The sequence below is a fragment of the Brachionichthys hirsutus genome, chromosome 1, assembly GCF_040956055.1.
Source record: "Brachionichthys hirsutus isolate HB-005 chromosome 1, CSIRO-AGI_Bhir_v1, whole genome shotgun sequence".
In the NCBI taxonomy this organism is placed as follows: Eukaryota; Metazoa; Chordata; class Actinopteri; order Lophiiformes; family Brachionichthyidae; genus Brachionichthys; species Brachionichthys hirsutus.
This window is the reverse complement of record NC_090897.1, coordinates 2,932,160-2,953,039: the sequence shown is the minus strand read 5'-3', so window position 1 is coordinate 2,953,039 and position 20,880 is coordinate 2,932,160. Positions and strand designations below refer to the sequence as shown.

Genomic DNA, 20,880 nt, shown 5'->3' with positions numbered 1-20,880 from the left:
TAACCATTAATCCGTGTGAGGAGCACAAGTCGTCCCCCCCCCCCCCCCCCACTCTTGATTTAAACTGTTCCCAGCTCTTGAAGGGAGAACACACATCATTTTGGAGAAGGTAAGAGAGAATGTTTTATGTGGAGAGATTTGGCTGCTCAATTTATTGAACTTCTATAATTGACACCATGCTATTTTTGGTGAAGCAACAGAATATTTTAAGTTTGTTCTTCGGAAGTTTAAGAGGGCGTAAATGGAGTAATAAACTGCACCATAAAAAGAGATATTTGTCAGGCATCAAGGCTCCAATAAAATAAAACAACGTCCAGCATTTGTCTAGTGGGGGGGGGGGGGGGGCTCAGGTGTTGCTCTGTTCTTAAGGGAGGTCATGGCTTTCAAATTCAGGCCGTTCGTAAAACAGAGTTGTGCTGATTGCTGGGCAGAGCTTTAAAAGTGTGTAAGATTTAAGGAACTCATGGCCGACAGAGGAGCCACAGCGATGCTCATCGCAGACCGTGTCTCTTAATTCGTCTTACACTTTGCTCACTTGCAGGCCGGTTGCATCGTGAGCAATGCCACTGAGACGTCTGATGATCGTTTTGCAGCTGATGAGTCTTTTCGCTTTAGCCCCATGCCACGGGGCCAACGTGAAAATTGGTGTCCCTGAAAACTATGACGGTATTTTTCCCTGGTATCTGGCCAAGGTGAGGCAGTTCAAAATACTTGAATTGAGTGAATGTGTTTTCTTTTTGCGCTAATAAGCTATACTGATAAGAAATAAAATGAAATTGCCATAACGTCAGCCTTGTTCTGTAGATCCCAAAGGGGCTAGAAACTGTACAGAAGTACAAAAAAAACTAGAAAAGCAGTCAGAGAGCGCAGACCTCCGCCAAGCACCTCAGCCCCCCTATATTGAATTATTGTCCTACATTTATTTTATCTTTAGTTTTAGATTCCTTAACCATGAAAACAAACCTTGAGCAAATGGATTCTCCTTGGGGGAGGTAATAAAAGCACAGAATGTCGAATACCAGTTGAGTGGCTTAGGTTATACAAGTATCTGGATTAGTGTAATATCCTTATTTAAGTAATTCCCATTTCATTTCCAAGTTGAAAATATATATTGAACCTGCTTAAATGTAAATATATATATATATATTTATATATGCTGGAAAGAAAATATCCTGTGAATCCTGTCATCATCACCACAGCAGACTATCATTCCATTGATCCAAATCGGCCTCTGCGTTCGGTCCTGCTGAGCGGCAGACAGGTCGTTTTAGCTTTCTGGACTCTGCAATAGAAGGACAATTCGACACTTTGATTGGCTCCATTGTGACGTCAGCACGCCATGCATGACAGATATTCATACTTGAAGCATTTGCGTCGGAATGATCGCCATTGATCCTCTACAACCGGCATGTTAATGGACAGAACGGATGTTTGATATTTAAAAAGAAAAAAAAACCTTTGTGTTGTGAATGAAAAGGACATAATTGCTCTAAATTTGTTCAAGTGGGCGACTTGTCAGCGCTTTTATGTGAATTGAATTCATTTGAACTTTAATGATGCTTTCAGAGGAGCCACATTCTTCCTGCAGAGTAACCAAACAGCATATTATAATCATTTGGCCATCAGATTGACTGAACGACAGGATGCTGGCAAAATGAAATGCGAAGCTTGATATAATTGACTTTTTATTTGAACTGAAGAAAAAAAAAACTTGAAAAAAAGGTCACCTCTGCAAGATTGTATTTTACAACAGATGCAATTCATCATTGTAACTGATTTAGGAATGCTTCGGTCATTCCCTGAAACAGATGGGTGTCCCATGAAAGCAGCAGTATGTGTATAATTTGCAGGGACTATTTTCAGCAGTGGAATGATACAAAATTAAGTGCAACACTGCAGGATGATAAAATGGAATTGACGTGGTTGATTGCAATTAGAAAACCTGATAAGCAGCACAACGGTGAGGCTGAATGACGTGAATGTGTGTTACTGGCAGGCTTTAGATGATTCTGATGAAGGTCAAAGACTCAGAGGAGCTAAATCAAAGAGCTCTGAAATCCAACATGCTGCATCATTTCATAGTTTCTGTTTTACGCATGATTTATTGATGCTAAGAAATGTGTGAAATATCTGCTGACATATATCCCTAAAGGCATGTGTGGAGGTGGAGGCCGGCTGCAGCCAGTGTGTGTGTGTGTGTGTGTGTGTGTGTGTGTCCTTATTGTGTCTAGTCGGCATCTCTCCACTGCTCCAGACCTCCTACACTTGACTCTTTGTTGCTCACCGCTCGCTTTGAAACGGGAAGGAAAAGTGAACGGCTTGATAATCGTGTTTTGGTTCGTGCAGCTCCACAGCCTGCCGGGTAATTACAGCGACCTGGTGGTAACCGGGGACGACGAGGGGATATTTGGAGTGGACGCTCAGTTCCTGTACGCCCTGAAGCCGCTGGACAGAGAGAAACGGCCGTCCTACTCTCTGCAGGTAAGCGGATCACTGCGTGTCGCACCACTTCATCGTCCTTCATTCATCCATTCCAGCACATCTGTAATCTGTAATCTATCATCCTGAAGCCGACGCAGAGGAATCTGAAGGATGAAAAATCCTTTCTTGGCATCTAAAATTTGACAACTAAAGCAAATAATTTAAATACTTAAAATAGGATTCTAGCATGGATAAATAAGGCATTATTAATGAGGTGTAATTCAATAGAATGTTGTTTGGTGTGTGTGTAATTCATAGATATCTGTAATGTGGACGTCTACAACGTGTGTTTGTCCATGCGCTGCAGGTGTCCTTCAGGACATCCGGGCAGAGGCAGAGTTTCACCGTTGAAGTGTTCGTCATCGACAAGAACGACAACGTGCCCACTTTCATCCAGCAGAGCGTGAGAGGCAGCGTTCAGCTCGGCCTGCTCAAAGGTAGGAGAGCGCCGGCGCTGATGACGTTAGCCTTGGGCTGGTGGCTGGTAGAGACACCTGCGGTGGAGAATATTTGTGACTGAGCTCTGCCCGTCTCAGGGATCCCTTTCATGCGGGTGGAGGCCTTGGATCGGGACGATCGGGACACGGCCCACTCAGACCTGCGGTTCAGCCTCATGGAACAGACACCCAGGATTCCCTCCAGCCAAATGTTCTTCATTGATTCCATCACAGGAGAGGTTTCCCTCACCGAGGAAGGTCAGTCTAAAAAAAAAAAAAGCATTACTTAGTTCATGTGACGCTGATTGTGTTAATCTGTTATTAATCACAATTCAAGGGTCCAATCATTAAATGGAGTTCTCCTTTGGAAACAATTACAAGTCCTGCCTTTAAAAGGACCTGCTAATTAGTTACACTGAATAAAGTTGTAAACGTGAGATCAAAACCAGAGAAATATTTGAATTCTAGAAATCAAAAGTGCATTTTTATGTGACAGTTAGTACAATCCAGGATGGCACTTTCTGTGAGGGGTTTGCAGGTTCTCCCCGTGTCTGTGCGGGTTCAAGTAGATCCCGCGACCCGGATTTCGGATTGAGAAAATGAATGAATGAGTTTTCCCGATGCCGACCAACAGGCGCCTCCACTCTGGACCCAGAAATGTGTGGCCGGTACAAGCTCTCAGTCATGGTGAAGGATATGGCTGGCAAGGCAAATGCCTTCTTCACCACCGGCATAGTCACTGTCGAGGTGACTGGAAACACCTGGGCCTCGCCTGACCCCGTACGACTCCAAGAGAACCTCCCGGGCCCTTACCCCATCGCCATCTCACAGGTGAGGCGCGTATCCCTCGCCAACGTGTCATCATATAGCCAGTTGCTGTTTTTAGTACCTCTCGGGTCCATCTAAGTGACCAAATACTGAATTATTGATGCTGTTCAAATGCCATCATGCCTTCAGGCTCCTGCTGAATGAGTCACTTTAACAGCTGTAATCACTTTCTCTCCCACGTAGCGGAAACACCTATTGCGTTTTAATCACATGTCACAGATCAGTATGAAAATGTTGGTACTTCTAGAAATATAAAACAACGCTGGATCCATCTATAAACCCGATAACAGCTGATTTATCAGTTCTGTGTCTTTCTAAACGAGGATTGGCAGCTTTTCTTAGCGGTTTGATGGACCTATAAAAACACACCGGATGACCTTGGCGGAGAAAAACATGTTATCTTTAATTAATTGGATGTAATTCCTGAAAGTGTCACACACACATGATGCCCAGTCGTCCATCGCTGCTCTGAACTCAGGATAAAAGACACAAAGTCAAAGCTTCTGTCCTACATTTCTGCTTTCCCGTAAGGTATTGTCCATTTAAAGGCTTTCCCCGCGTTCTTCTGATGCGTCTGTCCCCGGTCTTATGTCACCTCGGCTGCTGTAATATCAGCCCAATCAGCTAGTCGTTCATGAATAACTTAGAAGTCCTCCGAGGGATTTGTACCACATAATTAGAAATAATTGTTCATTATCATCCTAAAGGATTTCTTTACACACGGAGTAAAACCGATCATTTATTCTCTTCTGAGAAAGCTGGCGTGGCTTTTGATGTGGAATTGAACATGTGCAGGTTCTGAGAGTCGCTGTGGCCGGTAGGTGCATCGTAACCCCCCCCCCCCCCCCGCCTGTCCTCCTACGTTCCCACCTCCTCCACACTCACCCTCCGCCTCTCACCGCTACCGCTCTAACAGCCCCTTTCCTCCCACTCAAAACGTGTGGATTCACACGTGTAGGCACATTATTTATTTATTTTTTACATTTTTTTATGAAGGGCCACTTCAGATTCACATTAAAATCGGCCCTGCAGGTGTAAAACAGCCGATACGAGAATAAGCAGCTACTTCCCTTTCACTTTCCAGTGGAGTGTGCGCCTCCACATGTAAATGAGGCTGCGTGGAAACATTTCAGTGTATCTCATTTCATTTTTAATGACAAAACGTGTGAAGACGGTGAGAAATGAAGCCTCTGTCGCAGAACTGTCGAGAATAGCACCACCAAACATCAACCGTTTCGTCGCAGCTTCCCATTTATCCCCATCCAATCGCAGCGAACTGGATTAGCTTAACATGAACGTTTGCTGTGGGGAAGCCTTATTTCTCCCACGCTGCGCTTCCGAGACAATCCACGGTTCTGTCCTTCTCAAGGCCCACTCCGGTTGTCCCCTGATAAATGGCGTCGCTTCTGGAACAAGTCTTAAATGAACATGCTGCTCGGTGATTCTTTGCTGTCTTCTTTGCAAAAGTCAGATGTAAGTCGAGATTGCTGTCGTCATCAATTGGACCAATTCTGCAACGAGATCAAAGCAAGCTCTGGTTATATTTTAAAATCCAGGTGCTTTTGCATCACTGGAGCGCAGGAGGTAATTTTTGTTAATCTATCGCGCGATTCTGATTGCCTCCCTGAAACTTTGATTATTTAATGCAATCAAGGTTTGAGACTCTGGAGTGGAAGCGAGGCCTAAGAATTAAAGCGTAAAGACTCTTAGCTGATTGAAACTAGCAGTTTTCATTCAAATTCGTTGTTGTATTTTGTGACAGAATTAGTCTGAGTCTAGTTTTAGGCCATTGCTGCATCACCAGATCTAAAAGCACGATGCTACCCATCCGTGTCCGACAATGAGAGATCGTTAGCAACTGGCTAACGATGGAGAGTTGCAACAGACTTTTACCACTAATGCCAATACAAATTTACATTTTAGAAAACAAATTAAGAGGAAGCGAAAAAGAAAAAAGAAATCAGATAAAAATGTTGATTTCTGAAAACAATCTTAGGGAAAGGGAACGTTCCAAATCTGGGGTTGACCCGGAAGTGATAACCTACAGTGGCTGGGAGCCGCAAACCACATTCTCAAGTCTTGAAACAAATTTGCATTTCTGAAAACAAATTAACAACAATTGAAACACTTTTACAAAAACGCTGTCCGCCATCGAAAGCATCAAAAACTCGAACCGATCCGCTCACTTCCGGGTCAACCCCGGATTTGGGACGTTCCCGGAAGTGAGCGAATCAGTTTGAGTTTTTGACGATGGACGTTGAGACGGAGGCGTAAGGCCTACATTTACCAGCAAACCTTAGTGTATGAGAATCTATGGCCACCAAATGGGTTCTGCGCCGGTTCCTGTAATTCGCTGAGAACCCTGCAGACCACGGTGACGCAGCTCAAACAAACACCGTCAGGGAGAGGGGGGGGGGGGGACAGAATGTGCTGTGCAAACTCAAACACCGACCGAGGCAAAACAGATGACTTCATGTATGTTTTGTATAAAACTTTATGTAGAGCAGCGTGGGATCATTAATCAGCTCTTTAAACATACCCTTAAGGCTCTGAGGGCCACAAACCGACCGCAGCTGCACGGAGCCGCCTTCTGTATACAAAAGCAACGGTGTTTGAGCAGCCATCTCCAAAACAAGGGAGGAGTGTGTGACAGTGTGTTGAGAAGACGCACATGCCCCGTGGTGTGCATGAGCGCTGCTGCATCTGGGCCCCTCTCCTTGTTGGGTGATGTTTGTTGGGCCCTTTCAGCCCCACTGCACAGCCCTCTGTCAGGGGCTGTAAAGCAGAGTGGAAAATCCCCTTCAGCCTGCATAGTTAGTTTTGGCTGCGCTCTTTGTTCCACATCGTTGTCAGTTAGCTGCTTATCATGTGAGTAAATGGTAGCTCAGCTCAGTGCTCCCATCACGCAGGCAGACGCGGCACGGCGGCTCTCCCGCCGTACGCGGCTGCAAAACGTCATTTATACCTGTGTTGGCAAGACGGTTGTCGTGGTAATGTTTTTGTGTTTATCTGTCATACTGTGTGCATTTATGCATTGATATATATACAGAATATATACGTACAAGTATATATACGAATGGTTGTCTCTGAAGAGAGAATGGAAGATGCTTAGAAGGGCCCTCAAAATCCAAGAGGAGCTTGAGGATGAAATAAATAAATGACCACTCTTCTTCTTTTTCTTCTCCTTTCACCATTTTCCCATCTTATTTGAATTGCCAATCGTTTTTGGCCGGACGCCCTTCCTGTCGGAATATTCACTAAAAACAGAAATAAAATATGCAGAAACATTTGGTGCGTGTGTGTGTGTGTGTCCAGGTCAAATGGAGTGGAAGTAAAGCAGAGTACAGTCTGGAGGGGGAGTTTCCAGAGATGCTCTTCACCATCAGCAGAGAAGGGGTCATTTATCTCAATGCCCCCCTGGACAGAGAGACACAGGACCAGGTCTGCTCCATCCATCCATCCATCTATCCATCTATCCATCCATCCATCCATCCATATGTCTGACCCCTCTTCCTCTCCTTTGTCTTCGTTGTGTCAGTTTCAGATCAGAATTCTGGTGGAGCGCCCAGACGGCAGAGAGATTGCCAAGCCTGTGGAGCTGAGGGTGATGGTGGGCGATGCAAATGACAACAGGCCCACGTTTCCACAGGCCCAGTACCATACTGTGGTCAAGGAGCTGGCTGCTCGAGGTAACCAGCGGAACCTTTTGATATTTTCTTAGGAACCTCTCAGATACTATTTGGACAACTTGAAAAATGAGTCAGGCATCAATCAATGGTGTAAAAATATTAACAGCCTTTTTATTATATTTATACATTACCACATAATCAAGGTATAAATTACAGGTAACGATGGGGAATTTTGTTTCACAACAGCTCCCGGCAAACTGGAAGGGACACGGCGGTAATAAAAGTGCCGAGCGTGCCAGATACCTTTTTGTGAAAGCTGATTGGGATTTTTCCCCGGTTGGGAGGGGGAAAGCACTCTCACTTCTACCCACACTCGTAAAACGCACATGGTGTGTTGTGACAGGACGTTTCTTTTTTTTTTTTTTTGTCGATGCTTTAAAACAGGCTCTGCTTCTGGGAAACGAATGTGAGGGGACAATCTGTGAATCTCTGTGTCATCACCGAGTGAAGCAGAATTTCTGCTTTATTCTTCCACCCCTCCCCGTCCTTCTGTTTACCCTGTGACTGTCCTGTTTTGTAATGACAGAGCATGAACTGTGAACCGGAGATGTTTCTTTCCCGGATCTTCCCCAGGGACAGAAATTCTGGCGGTACAGGCGGCCGATAACGACGATCCCAAGACGGACAACGTGCGGATCTTCTACCGTTTGGTGGGACAAATCCCAGAGAGTCCCCGTGCCCTCTTCAGGGTGGACCGCGACTCCGGGGTCATCTCGGTCCAAGCAGATAGCATGGAGGGCACAGCTCCTCAATACACTCTCACCATCACCGCTGAGGATGCCAAAGGTGACTTGACAAAGATGAGGAAGATACGTACTTCCTCAAGATGTGATTCCGTCCTCTGGTAATCGCTCTTAAACTCACAAGGTGCAAGTACTTCCCTCTCCTGCTGAAGTGGGAAATTACATTAGGAGGGTTGAGTTGATTACATTTTGGTGATGATCCAGAAGAGATCCTGGATTCTGGATCACTTTGAAATTTCCATTAACATTGCAGTCAATGGAACTTCAACATTTGTTCCTCAATATCTAGGTTGATTATTGACCGATGTTTATGGAACTTGACACAGACATGTAGGGTGGGGGCCTCTATCTCATCACCGAATTTCATCCGGATCGGGTCCAGAATGGAGTCAGGCATTTACTGATTTAAAAAATCAGTTAAAAATATACACATCAACTCTGATTTAGTTTTACTTGATATGATTGGTGTATAAAGACACCAAGAACAATTTAGAACCATTTGATGATGATCCAGATCACCATGTGGACGGTGTAAATCCAATTAGGAGGGGAACGAGCCGCTTGGAGGAGGTCTGCGCTCTCTGAGTGCTTTTCTAGTTTCATATTGTTATCATTCTTTACGATTATATTTCTTTCAATTCTAGTTTACTTTTGCACAAATAAGAAAAAAAATCTAATTTGGAAGAAAACTACATTAAGTGTAACAGAATGAAAATAGTGCCTCCCTAACAGAGACTTATACCAGTCCAGTTGTCCCATTACCGTCCCCCGTTATTTGACTGCTGATGGCGTAGACTCCCCGGCCAATCAGAGCATGAGTCATAATAGAGACGCAGGTGGCAATCGAGCTGCAAGTTGTCCTACCACCAAGGAGGGCAAGGATAGAAGAGCGACTAAATGCAATGAAGCAATTACTGTGCCCGGATGTAAGATGATGACATATTACCCTTGTGAGCTTGTGTGGCTGTGGCTTCGCCGCCACTGCGGGTCGATCCGTGACGCCCTCCGCATGGCTCAATGATCAAGGTGTGAAAATGAGGTACTTGCTATTCCTTCGTGTGCTTTGTTTTTTTGCATGATGTGCTGACCCTGCAGCACTAACAGACTGATTTCTCAAACAGGGCTGAACAGTTCCTGCACCGTGGTTGTGACTGTGCAGGACGAGAACAACAACCCGCCGGTCTTCTCCCAACACGAGGTACGGCGAGAACGCAGGGGCACAAACACAAGATGCGATAAACAGCACATTTTGAAACAGATGTGAATCCGCTCAGGAGGTCACTGATCTCATTTTCCTGGCAGGGAACCAGATATGCCCTCTAATCTCCGGCCTGTAGTGATGGCATCAGTGGAGGAGTTTCATTCTGTTCTTTGTGCATTAAGTGGTGTGTGTGTGTGTGTGTGTGTTTCAGGATTTATTCTAACAAAGATTTCCTTCTTAGTAGAAGTTTCCATTTGTCTATTTATAGTTAAATCTACACCACGACTACATGCAATTAACAGAATGGTGCAAGAATCAACATCATCAAAGGTGTTGTTGTCACAGAGATTTGTTCTCCCTGCACAAACGTCACAATTTTTGCTCCAAGCATCTATTTGGACTTCCTGCGAGCTAAAAAAAGACTCTTCATAAATAGAGTACAATGTTCCTCTCAGCCCTCTCCCTGCCCAGTGCTACTATACATGATGTGTTTGCTATAATTAAACACCTTCTTGCTCCAAAATCCATCTTGGAAAAGCCCCTTGAAAGAGACACCGGCGTGGGTCACTACCGGCATGGGCCCCGGGAACAGGAAGGGGATTTCCCTCATTTTGGCAACAATAACAACAACAAATAAATGGCCTGAAGAAATCAGCTCACTTTTCGCCCACATCTCTTCGTAGGAGGGAGAAAAGTCATTACGGATGGTGATTTACGTGGGCGAGCCATCATGCTGTGATAATGGGGATGCGGGTCCCTGGCTGTCCTCCGCGTCAGATCGTACTGACACTTAAAGGCTGCACTGACATCGTGAGCTGTGAAGGAAACATTTCATTTTGAGAAGGGAGGGAAGGTACTGCCATGGAATTTAACATCGGAAATTGTCTATAAGTCTCAACGGGAGCGTCTCCACACCAACGGCAGGAGACGGATTGGTCGGATGGCGTCATAGCAACGGATTCCACAACAGATTGTCTGCTCTAACATCTGTCATCTCCGTATTTGTTGTAGCCATTAGTCCTCTGGTTTTCCCCAAGCCTCATTTTCATGCAAGTCTCACACACACACACACACACACACACATGCAGCGACACACAAACACACACACACACACACACATGCAGCGACACAGAAACACACCCGCAGAAGGTGGAAAATGCTCTTGAGGAGGTCACGCCTGAGTAGTGCAGCTTTTTCCATGGAGATGTGAAGGCAGCGCTGTGGGGGGGGGGGGGGGGGGGGGGGGACTGACGTGGGAGGCGAGTGGTGACAGGGCTGGGTTCGCTGACCCTGTGGAAGGGGGTCAGCCAGATCAGAGGGACGGCAGCTTCACTGGGGGGCATCTGTGAGTGGCAGATTAAACGTCTGTCCAAACACACAGAGGTGTGTGAATGAAGGTCAGCTGACACCAGGAGGGCAAGAGGGGGCAAATGTACGTCCACATGCTGCTGCATTCTGCCATGACAGCGGGGGGGGGGTATTCACACTTTGTCCCACGGGGGAAGCACGACAAGAAAAGCCCACCTCCAGAGATAAAAGTAAATCATAAAGAGCTGTTATTAACTTGTGTTTGTGCTCTGTTACTGTTTCTCTCCCTTCCCATCAGTACGGACCGTTTCACATCCCAGAGAACGCCCTGGTGGGCGCCACGGTAACCGCCATGCTGGCCGGCGATGCAGATGTTCAAGGAGGGGACAGCTGGCAGGTGGACTACAATGTAGAGATTGGAAACGAGGAGGAGGTCTTTACGTTAGTGCCGCACAAGCCGACCAATAAGGTCTCGCTCGTGCTTTCGAAGGTGAACAGTCCCGCAGATTCAGGTTTTTAAAAATGGCTACAAATATATAGATATAAATGAAACCAACACGTTCATAGTTTCCTTTATTCTGTTTAGGCTCCAAGAGATTTAGAACGACACGTCTTCTTTTCAGGAGCACCAATGTTAAAATCAAGGGCGCCTATATCCATCCTATGATTCAGTAGCTGGCTGTGTCAGAATGGCAGCCGCGTGCAGCTTAGGTTGTTTTTTTTTCTTCTTTTGGTGAGGACAGGATCTTAATATCAGAAGGTGAGAAAAGGTGAGAAAAGAATGTGTCAATACTTCAGCCCTGAAAGCCTTGTACAAAAACACAAGCGAGCGCAAACAAAGGCCGACAATCTCTGCAGCCTCTGGACCGTATCCCCGTCGGCCAGCCTCCATTAATCCAGCAGTGTTTTAGGGTTGTGTGCGGGAATGAGTGTGTGTTGATCTGCAGAGTGTGTGTGTGTGTGTGTGTGTGTGTGTGTGTGTGACTGATGCTGCTCTAAGTGGGCCAGGCAGGAGACAGTATTTTCAACCTCTATTGGAGAATTGATGAATGTGATTAAAGCGTGTTTTGCACGCGCTCTGTTGAGACAAAGCAGATATTAAAAAGCTAAAAATGGATCAGATCGGCACATGAGGACTTCTGTTTTTTCGGAATGCTGTTAGACAGATTGGATTCAGGCCGGTTAGAGCAGCTGGTTTTCTTTATATCTAACATTGCGTTGCTAAAACGGTTCCTATCGCTCGCAGCCTTCTCAAATCAAGCCGCTGTGTATTAAAAGGTATTCAAACAAATCTTCTAATTAATTGCTTTACACTGAGGTCAGTATCGGGAGGCAGACTATAATTTAATGATAAGAAATCACTCGCCGCTCGCTCGGGAAGTGAGGAGAGTCTAATCAAGATGGTAAGAACGGGAGACGGCAGAAATATGGCAGAAAATCTTTTTTTTTTTTATCTCTTCATTGGAGGATCTTTGAATATTAGCTTTTAACAGTAAAAGGTGATGCTAAGCTTGATGAGCTGAAGTTAAGGAATCATTTAAGTTGCGTTTAAATGTAGCCTCCAGGCGCCGCACACGTGTTCTGCACCGCTGAAAACGCCGGGCCGATGCGTCACTTCCAGCTAACAGAGGCGCTCATGCACCCTGCAAGGTCTGTGTCTCTTCTCCATGGCAACAGCCTGAAAGGCGTGATGTCAGGCAACGCTGGTTCAATAACGTCTTCTTTCAAGGGCAATCAGAACACATTTAAGGGAACAGCAGGGACAGGAAGACGGCAAAGACGAGTTCAGCTCAGGATTCAGGAGACTGCTTAGAAATCATTGGACAGGCAGAATAAAGCTTTACTGTTAGCTGTTGACAAGATGTTTGAGGAAGCATTTGTCTTGGTTTCCCTGCAGGTCTTGGACTTTGAGCGTGACAGCGAGTACATCCTCGTGCTGAGTGCTCAGAACCCGGTGGCGTTGGTTCGAGGCCGCTACGGCCCCGCGTCCACGGCAACGGTCTCCATCTATGTCGACGATGTGAACGAAGGGCCGATCCTGTCGCAAAGCCATTACGAAGTGACCGTGAGAGAAGGCGAGGAGCCGGGACGGGTCATCGCCACCATCCGGGGTTACGACCCTGATTCTCACCCGATCAGGCGAGCCTCAGCGCCGATCGGCGCTCCAGGAATTGCTCGTTTTTCTTAATAGGAGTTGCATTTTAATTTAATTTTTGTCTTTGTCGTGCAGATACTGTATTCAAGGAGACACGAAGAAATACTTTTCAATAGGAAAGTATTCTGGGGAGCTGAAGACGGTTCAGGCCTTGGACCGAGAGGAGAACAGCACGTACACCATGGAGGTCATTGCAGTGGACGGACGTAAGATCCATCAACTTTCATCAATTCCATGAGTAGCGTTTGAGCACGGGACTCTTTGACGTCAGTACCCCCCCCCCCCCCCCCCTATTTATTTCACTCTTAGGAAACTCCTCTTTATCTGCATCCACCCTGGTCACTGTACACATCCTAGATGTGAATGACAACAGTCCGGTACTTGTTGGCGACTACTCCTGGAAGTACCTGTGCACGCCCCGCTGGGAGGACCAAGCTCTGGTGCTGGCCTCGCGGGACAGCGACGGCCCGCAGCATGGAGGAAGACTGAACTTCTCGCTGCGCAGCGACCCCACCGTTCGACGGAACTGGAAGCTGACACCTATCAATGGTGAGGCTATGTTTAAGGTGGACGTTCTGGTGCTGTCCTCAGGGGTTCGACCGCTCCGGGTGTGAGTCAGGCGGGCTTTGAACAACGTGGAGAGTAAAAGGGTCGATTTGATGCCATCCAGTTGATGCCTGACTTCATAAACACATTGCGTGATTGACTGGGCCTCGGCCAAAACACGCTTTTGAGTCATGTGGAAATTGTTGCATTTTCATTCTGATCTGGCGATATGTAATTATCCCTTTGTGCAGCTGTAAACTGCTCATGTTGGACTTGGTTCTTGCAAACAATTTACCACTATGACGTCCGTCCTTTAGTCATTCAGGCTGTTCAGTTCTTTTATTTTTTTTTGCCTCTCTCTTTCACTCCCATCTCCCTGTTAGTATTGATTGAGCCCTGCTGTAATTATATCTTCCGTGTTATTTCTTTGGCGTCACCACTGGGCCCCTGCCAGCTAATGGAGGCTAAAAAAAGGAATCTTCCAGAATGCTTTGCACCTGGACACAGCCAGTAATGGCTGCACCGTCATGCGGGCTTGAGCCAATACAATGTCTGCCGAAGAGTTTGCATGAAACGGATTGAAAAGAACCGGCGCTTCATTCAAACTGTAGGTTGGCAGGTGGTCACAGATCCGACCTCCGAAAACCAGTCCATGGGTATCCTATCAGTGCAGATATATATACAAGACATGAAGGCGAGGCAAAACATGGGGGTTAAGACCCTCTGATAAGGCCTCAAACAGCTTGATAAAACACTTGTCGTCATACGTGTTGCTTTTGCGTCACACAGCCAGGCCTGTATTTTAGACTGATCGACAGAGATAAGATAGAAACACACTCCAGGCCCGTGTGTTGTTGTGTTGTTGCAGAGCTTTCTCTTAGGCGAACCGTGAAATACTGTAAAGATACATGCAATGATCTTTTCATTGTGGAAATATTGTTAAATGCATCACTTGATTTTAAAAGGTTTCCTTTTTCTTTTTCTTTTTTTTTTAATCTCTCAGATACTCACACCAATCTGTCCTTAAACATCCCATACCTGGCCCCAGAGGTCTACACTGTGCCCTTCACCATCTCCGACAGCAGTTCTCCACCCAGGAGCACCTTCATAAACCTGCCAGGTAACATCGGTCTCCCACTGAAGAACTGGGAGTGCTGGGAGGTTATGGTGCATGAGAGTATGGGAACAATCAGCAAAGATCCGCAAACACAGGATTTCTATTAATTATTGTTGCATTTAGTTAAAACCTTTTGCATATATTTTTTTCCTCTCCTATTAGTGACGGTGTGTCCCTGCAATGTCAGAGGGAACTGCAAAATGCCCACCAAGCAGTTGCAGGGCATGCCGACCATTCAGTCTGCAGTGGGCACTCTGCTGGGAACCTTCGGATTCATCGGTAAGCAGACAGGAATCAATGCCTAGAACGCAGTATTGTATAAATATACAGGCTATAAAAGCATTTGGTACAACTGTAGTTTGCTAGAGGGCCGGTACATTGGATTGCAATTTATTTCTTGAGGTTTAATGTTAATATTTTGCAGAGTAATGAGTGATAATGCTCCTTTTTTTTTTCTAGGAGCCGTCCTTATTGTTGTATTTGTAAGACTGTCCTATCAGAACCCCGAACGGCAGAGCAAGACTAACCAGGAGACGGTTCCTCTGAAGATGTCCCTCTAATTTTCATCGCTCTGTGCTTTTTGTTATGCTTTCCAGACCAGGCCAACTGGACCAATGCCACTATTTTCTTTGAATCCTGAATTTTCTTTTGACTGAATTCATAAACGTCAGCAATGAATGTGAGCTTGTTTTCATTTTTGGATCACAGTTTGAACGTACACTGACCTCTGAGCACAAGATATCCCCTTTAAGCATAATGTCCAATGTATGTAAAGTCTGTAGGTCCATGCTAGAGAAATGAAAATGGGGTATAATTTAAAAAATTTTTTTATTGCTATACATCTGTTTATTTGTATCCAAAACTGACATGTTAAAATATTTAAAGTCACCATATTCTATTAAATGTATTGTAGTCCCTGCAATTCTTATGTTTTTGTGAAAAATAATAATAATCGTAACATCTCGAGCTATAGATCGTAATATTCAACATTGAATTGGAAACATGAGAGCTCATAGCTATTTTTTTTATTTTATTAAAAAAGAAATATATTCTTGTAAAGTAAAAGTAATTGTACGTCTTAATCCTGTTGTTTTTGTACGTCAAATACGTCTGGTTGTTAAATTACGATGCTACCGCCTTGATAGCTACAAGTAGTTACGTGAAGCATGAGAATATTTATCTGCATGCTGCTGCGCCTGACCGCCCTGCAGCGACGGACGTACTTATTATCGATCGCTACATACATTATCTTTTGTCCATCCTACCTGTCACTTTGTCCACAAATTGAGTGTGACGAGCTGAAATTATTCTTATTGCATCAGAAGCTCCAGTTTCTGAGATAGCAGCATTACAAATGCTGACCCGGACGGCCGACGAGGCGAGCAGCGCTGAACTGACACAGACGCCTGGCTATAAATAGCTCAGCAATTGAAGGTCCATTGAATGACACTGTTACAGCAGCGTCCAACCTCCCATTCACTGCAGACAGAGCTCGGTTATTAAAGAGATGCTAAATGCTCAGCCATTAGCCTGCCACAACAAGAATTTCATTAACTTTAATTAACACAGACGCCACGTTTGAAACAAACGGTTCGGAGGCTACGAAACGACCGCTTGACTTTTACCTTCGCTTCGTTTCAAGCATGGGAGGGAAAAGATGCAAAGTTAGCAATCAGCTTAAGCCATTGAAATAAATAGGAGGAGAATGTTTGGCCAGCAGGGATATTTACTTTTTATTCACCAGAACTGACCAGAAATTAACTCAAACTAGAAAAGCACTCGGAGAGCGCAGACCTCCGCCAAGCAGCTCATTCCTCTCCTAATTGGATTCACGCCGTCCACATGGTGATCTGGAGGTCACCACATGATTCGGCTGATTGCTGTGTTGCCGGTTGCAGGTCTGATTGCCTGTTGCTTGCCTTCCTTCACCACATTCCTGTTGCTTCTGGTGCGATGTGCTTTTCTCATTTGTCATTTTGCCTTGATTTTGTTTGTGTTTCATGCATTTTTAATATCTGTTCCCTCATTCCTGAATGTCTCACCATGTTTTTCTGTTTGTGATTGTTGTTTGTGTCTTTATTTGATGAACTGTTGCTGGAATTGATTATGATTCCGGGGGGGGCGCGGCAGACTGAATTTCTCTCCCGACTTTTCGAGCGACGCTTTTTTCAAGCGTCCGTGTGTTTGCATTGTTTTGTTTGGTTCAGAGCTTTCATTTTCCCAATTCCCGATGAATGCAGATCTTTGTCAGGTAAGCCAAAGAACACATTTCCAGCTGTTCTTCATCTCTACTGTTCCAGAAAGGAGGACAAATGTCAACAATAGAGCAGAAATGTTACGGTAAAACTAAAAATAGCCACATTTTCATATTCCGAAAAATCATGTTTCCTCCGCCGGATATTTTCCGTGTCTGGTGACTCACCAAACATACAAACAATTGTGCCGATAGCCTCTGCCGATAGCCTCTGCATCCACTCCTCATTTATAGGCTATTTATATAATCAGCGAACCGTTCCGGTCAAAGCACAACATGGCTGAAAAAAAGAAGCATAAAAAAATGCCTGCGGGCGATGAGGGAGCAAAATGAAGGGGATTAGTTTGAACCGTGGGTTCGACTGTTCCGTTTGGAAGTTAAAGCATCTCCAGCTTTAGCTTTGATGTGTCCCAAATTTCCCTCCTGACGAAAGTGTCTTGGGAAATGAGAGGTTAAGCCCCCCAAATGTGGACGGACACTTTAGGATGACAACAGTGATGCGATGTGAGCCGGTTTTTCCTCAAGAGGCCAGACGGTTTTCCATTGCTCAGTTACCGGAACAGTGTTTTTCCTAATCCTTTCACCCTCTGCTCCGAGTTTCCCCTTAACTGTGGCTATTTTAAGGTTGCGCAGTTCATATTCTGTCCAAAGTCGACATTTGTCTGCAAGTATATGTTAGTCGCTTCCTGCGTCGCCACCACAGTGAGATATTTTTTATATTCTTATGAAATGTTTTGCCCCGATCAGCTTATTGATTTTCCTTTTTTTTCGCTCCTATCACCTCAGCATCACTTTTTATCAAGCAGCTATTTTCTCTGAAAATCAAAGAAAAACAAGCATTTATTTTGGCAAATAAGTTGTAACACAGATCACTCTGCATAATCTGCATTTTATAAAAAAAGATATATATTATATCATTCCATAGATTATTCCAGACTGAATAGGAGGAAGAGTTTTATTTTTGAAACAGTCTAAGGTCGACTGGAGGGTGAAAACTGAATGAAGAACAGCCTATGTCTCGTTTCCATTTTTAGACTTCTAGCTGTCCCGGGCTAATGCGTATTTAATCATATTGAGCATCTCCATGTCTTCTGAGTTTGGGAGTTTAGGCACAAAATCCAATTAGTATTTGCTCTCCTTGGAGGGAATCTGTGTCACAGCAGTCAGAGGAAGACGTCTGTGGAAGATCGCCGCTCATTGTACAGTCAAGTGACTTGTCAGATTCCAGACGTAGCTCCTATCTATTTGTTTGTTTTGGATGGTGCTGAGCTCGCACAGACGTATTTTAACGCCTGATATAAGACGTCTTACTGAAATCTAAAACCGTCTGGTTTCCCGTTGACCTCAGTAAAATGCCACGTAGAGCGTAACCCGCCTTAAGCATTTCAGCATCTCCTGCTCTTTCAGTAAATTATGTTGGACTAATCACTGCCGGTTGTTAAAGGTCATGGGGCTGTCAGGGTTTTCCATTTGCACAATTAATTGATTCCCTGATGGGACACAGTGGTGCGTAGCAGAGACAGAGCTCGGCAGTGGCCTGCGTTGCGTCGCTGATGTTCTCCATATCCGTTCATCTTTCCCAATAAATTATCTATTGAATTAGTGTATAAATAAACCACCTGCAAGGCCCAGTCTCCCAGTTTGACTTGCGATTGTTGCTGGCAGCGTGAGAAGCTGTTAATCGTTAAAACTCTGCTCCGATAGCGGGGTACTTTTTTTTTTTTAAGTCCTGGACTTTGGTGCAGCAAATTCAAGGTATAATTTAAACTTGGCTCAGCAAATGAAGCATTGGTTTTCCATTAGGCTGTTCGCTCTCCCTTTGGACCAACGACTGCCCGGGCCTCCAATCACATCCTGATAGTAAAGTATGTCAAGCTACAGATCAGAGGTACAGAACCGAGCCAGGTGGAGTCGGGCCATCGGAATCCATCTGAATGCTTTGAGAGCTAATCACCGGTATGTTGCGGGTGATTTCAGCCGGGGTGGCCCGGTGCAGCAAAGAGGGATGCTTCTGGGATAGGCTCCAGCCCTGTCCTCGTGATCCTACACAGGATAAGCAGTTGATTAATCAATGGGGTGGCACGGTGGCGCAGTGAGTGGTGCTGTTGCCTCACAGCAAGAAGGTCACAGGTTCAAATCCTGCGATGAACTGGCGACGTGTCCAGGATGTGGTTCAATTGCTTGATAAGTTTACGCCCCACAAACAGAAGTTGCTGCACCAGGTAACTGGTGTCACTTTGCCAGGACCAGAACACATCTGCAGCTCCCAGCATCTGGCCGGTGCCTCCGGCGCCTCGGGTGAGTCCTGCTGCCACTCTTTGTCTTCCCCTCCTCAATGACGCGCTCTTTCCGGCGCCCTGCTGAAAGCACTACTGGAAACACTGGAAAACATTTCGTCTCTGCAGAGCGCCATGAAAGAGAGGATCGCAAAAAGGTTAACATCAGGGGTCTGGACAAAGGCCGATGAGTCAGAGCGTATCCAGAAGGTGCCGATGAAAGCATCGTGAAAACTATTCTGAGACACTGCAAATACATCATGCGTGTTATTTCAGGCCGGTTATATAAGAGCATTCACAACACATGCAAAAGAAGAGTGAAGGTTCTGTCAGAGACAACCCTCTAAAATACTTACAAATACAAATGCAAATACTTTTCCAAAACCAAACACTACTCTCTCTGATTTGGTGCAGTCTGCAGAAGCTTGTGGCATATTCTTTAATTAATACATACATATACACACATACATACAGTATATGCAGGGGAACCTCGATTGTCAAGCATGATTCGTTCCCTAATATTGTTCGGACTAGATTAAGCCGTTCCTACGCACCAGATAAATGCCCATTGAATTGCCTACAGGTATAGTAATATGTAACTACGTGTATCTAAACAACAGATAACACATAAAAGTGTAAATAGTACAAATAATAAAAGTTAATCTAACCTTCTATATCATTTACATACCTTTTTGGCTGCGCCGTGACGGCATATGTGGATGGATGCGGAGGGAGGGAAAGGCTATTCCTTTGAAAGGGAGTCCCCCTCCATAAAATGACCGGGTAACTGTCCTTTTGGGGGGGGGGGGGGTTCCTTCTCTTTCTCTTTTGATTTTGCCACAAAAACACGCACACGAAACGCAACATTTGCGCGCCGTCTTTCTCCGATGGCAGGTCGACTCACAATGACCCTACTCGGTTAGACTCCGCCTTCGTTCCCGCGTCTTCGGTTCGCCTCGGCTCCGCTCGTGTGTATGAACTCTGAAAATGTGTTCAACTTCCGAGGCAATTTAAACTCCATTTTTATTTGGGTCAAATACCGATAATTGAGGATCCACTGTACATGTCATGTCACGTGTGTGGGCGGAGCAACCACTGAACAGTTTTTTGACACGCGTGCTAATTGAGCCAGGATGAGAGAATAAAACAGAACATGTGGATTTTTAATAACATCCTTTTGAAAATCAACAATAATTATTATAATAACATAGAAGGAACATCCAAATATGAAAATGAAGGAAAATAAGCGTGATTAGCGTCTGAACACGAACTACAGAGCTCACACTGCAAATTATGAGTGAAAAACGGCTCAATCCATTACCTCTCAGACTTAATCATCCCACGCATCATCATCATCATCATCATCATCATCGACAAGCTCTGACACATACTCGTCTTGGCAGAAGTATTTGTGTGATTGGACCGCTCGGTAATGGCTTATTAATAGAAACAATGAAGACCCTTTCAGATGATCATTTTGTGGGGGCACAGAAAGAGCAACAGGCACTCACTCCGCTAAAACATGGCAGGACGCACATTTGAAAGCTCTGAGTCGTCAGTGAAACAATGAAGCACAGTCTTGAGAGAAGAGTAGCAAACCCACACACTCAGACGCAGACACAGACACACACACACACACACACACACACACACACAGTCCACCTACACCAGCTCTGTTCACTGTGAATGCGGCCTCTGCCATCAGTCATAGATTGAAGCTTGAGTGGGATGAGGCCTACTGTCCTTGCGTGGGCAAACTTGCTCTCTGATGTTCCACAAGACACGATAGTTAAGAGGTGGAAGTAGAGAAGAAGAAAGGAACGAGTTTAAGAGGAGTGTGAACAT

General features: G+C 45.2%; 1 protein-coding gene across 1 annotated transcript; it reads left to right on the top strand.

The window, feature by feature from the left end:
* Window positions 1–560: 560 nt before the first annotated feature.
* On the top strand, window positions 561–15,065 carry cdh16 (cadherin 16, KSP-cadherin). The gene is made up of 16 exons (XM_068741987.1): window positions 561–692; window positions 2,347–2,481; window positions 2,789–2,918; window positions 3,018–3,176; window positions 3,553–3,749; window positions 7,062–7,187; window positions 7,285–7,435; window positions 8,009–8,221; window positions 9,300–9,376; window positions 10,986–11,177; window positions 12,585–12,826; window positions 12,918–13,048; window positions 13,152–13,391; window positions 14,392–14,508; window positions 14,668–14,784; window positions 14,965–15,065. Exons 1-16 carry the CDS (start codon window positions 561–563, stop codon window positions 15,063–15,065), a joined length of 2,460 nt encoding a protein of 819 aa, XP_068598088.1.
* The last annotated feature ends 5,815 nt before the right edge of the window (window positions 15,066–20,880 follow it).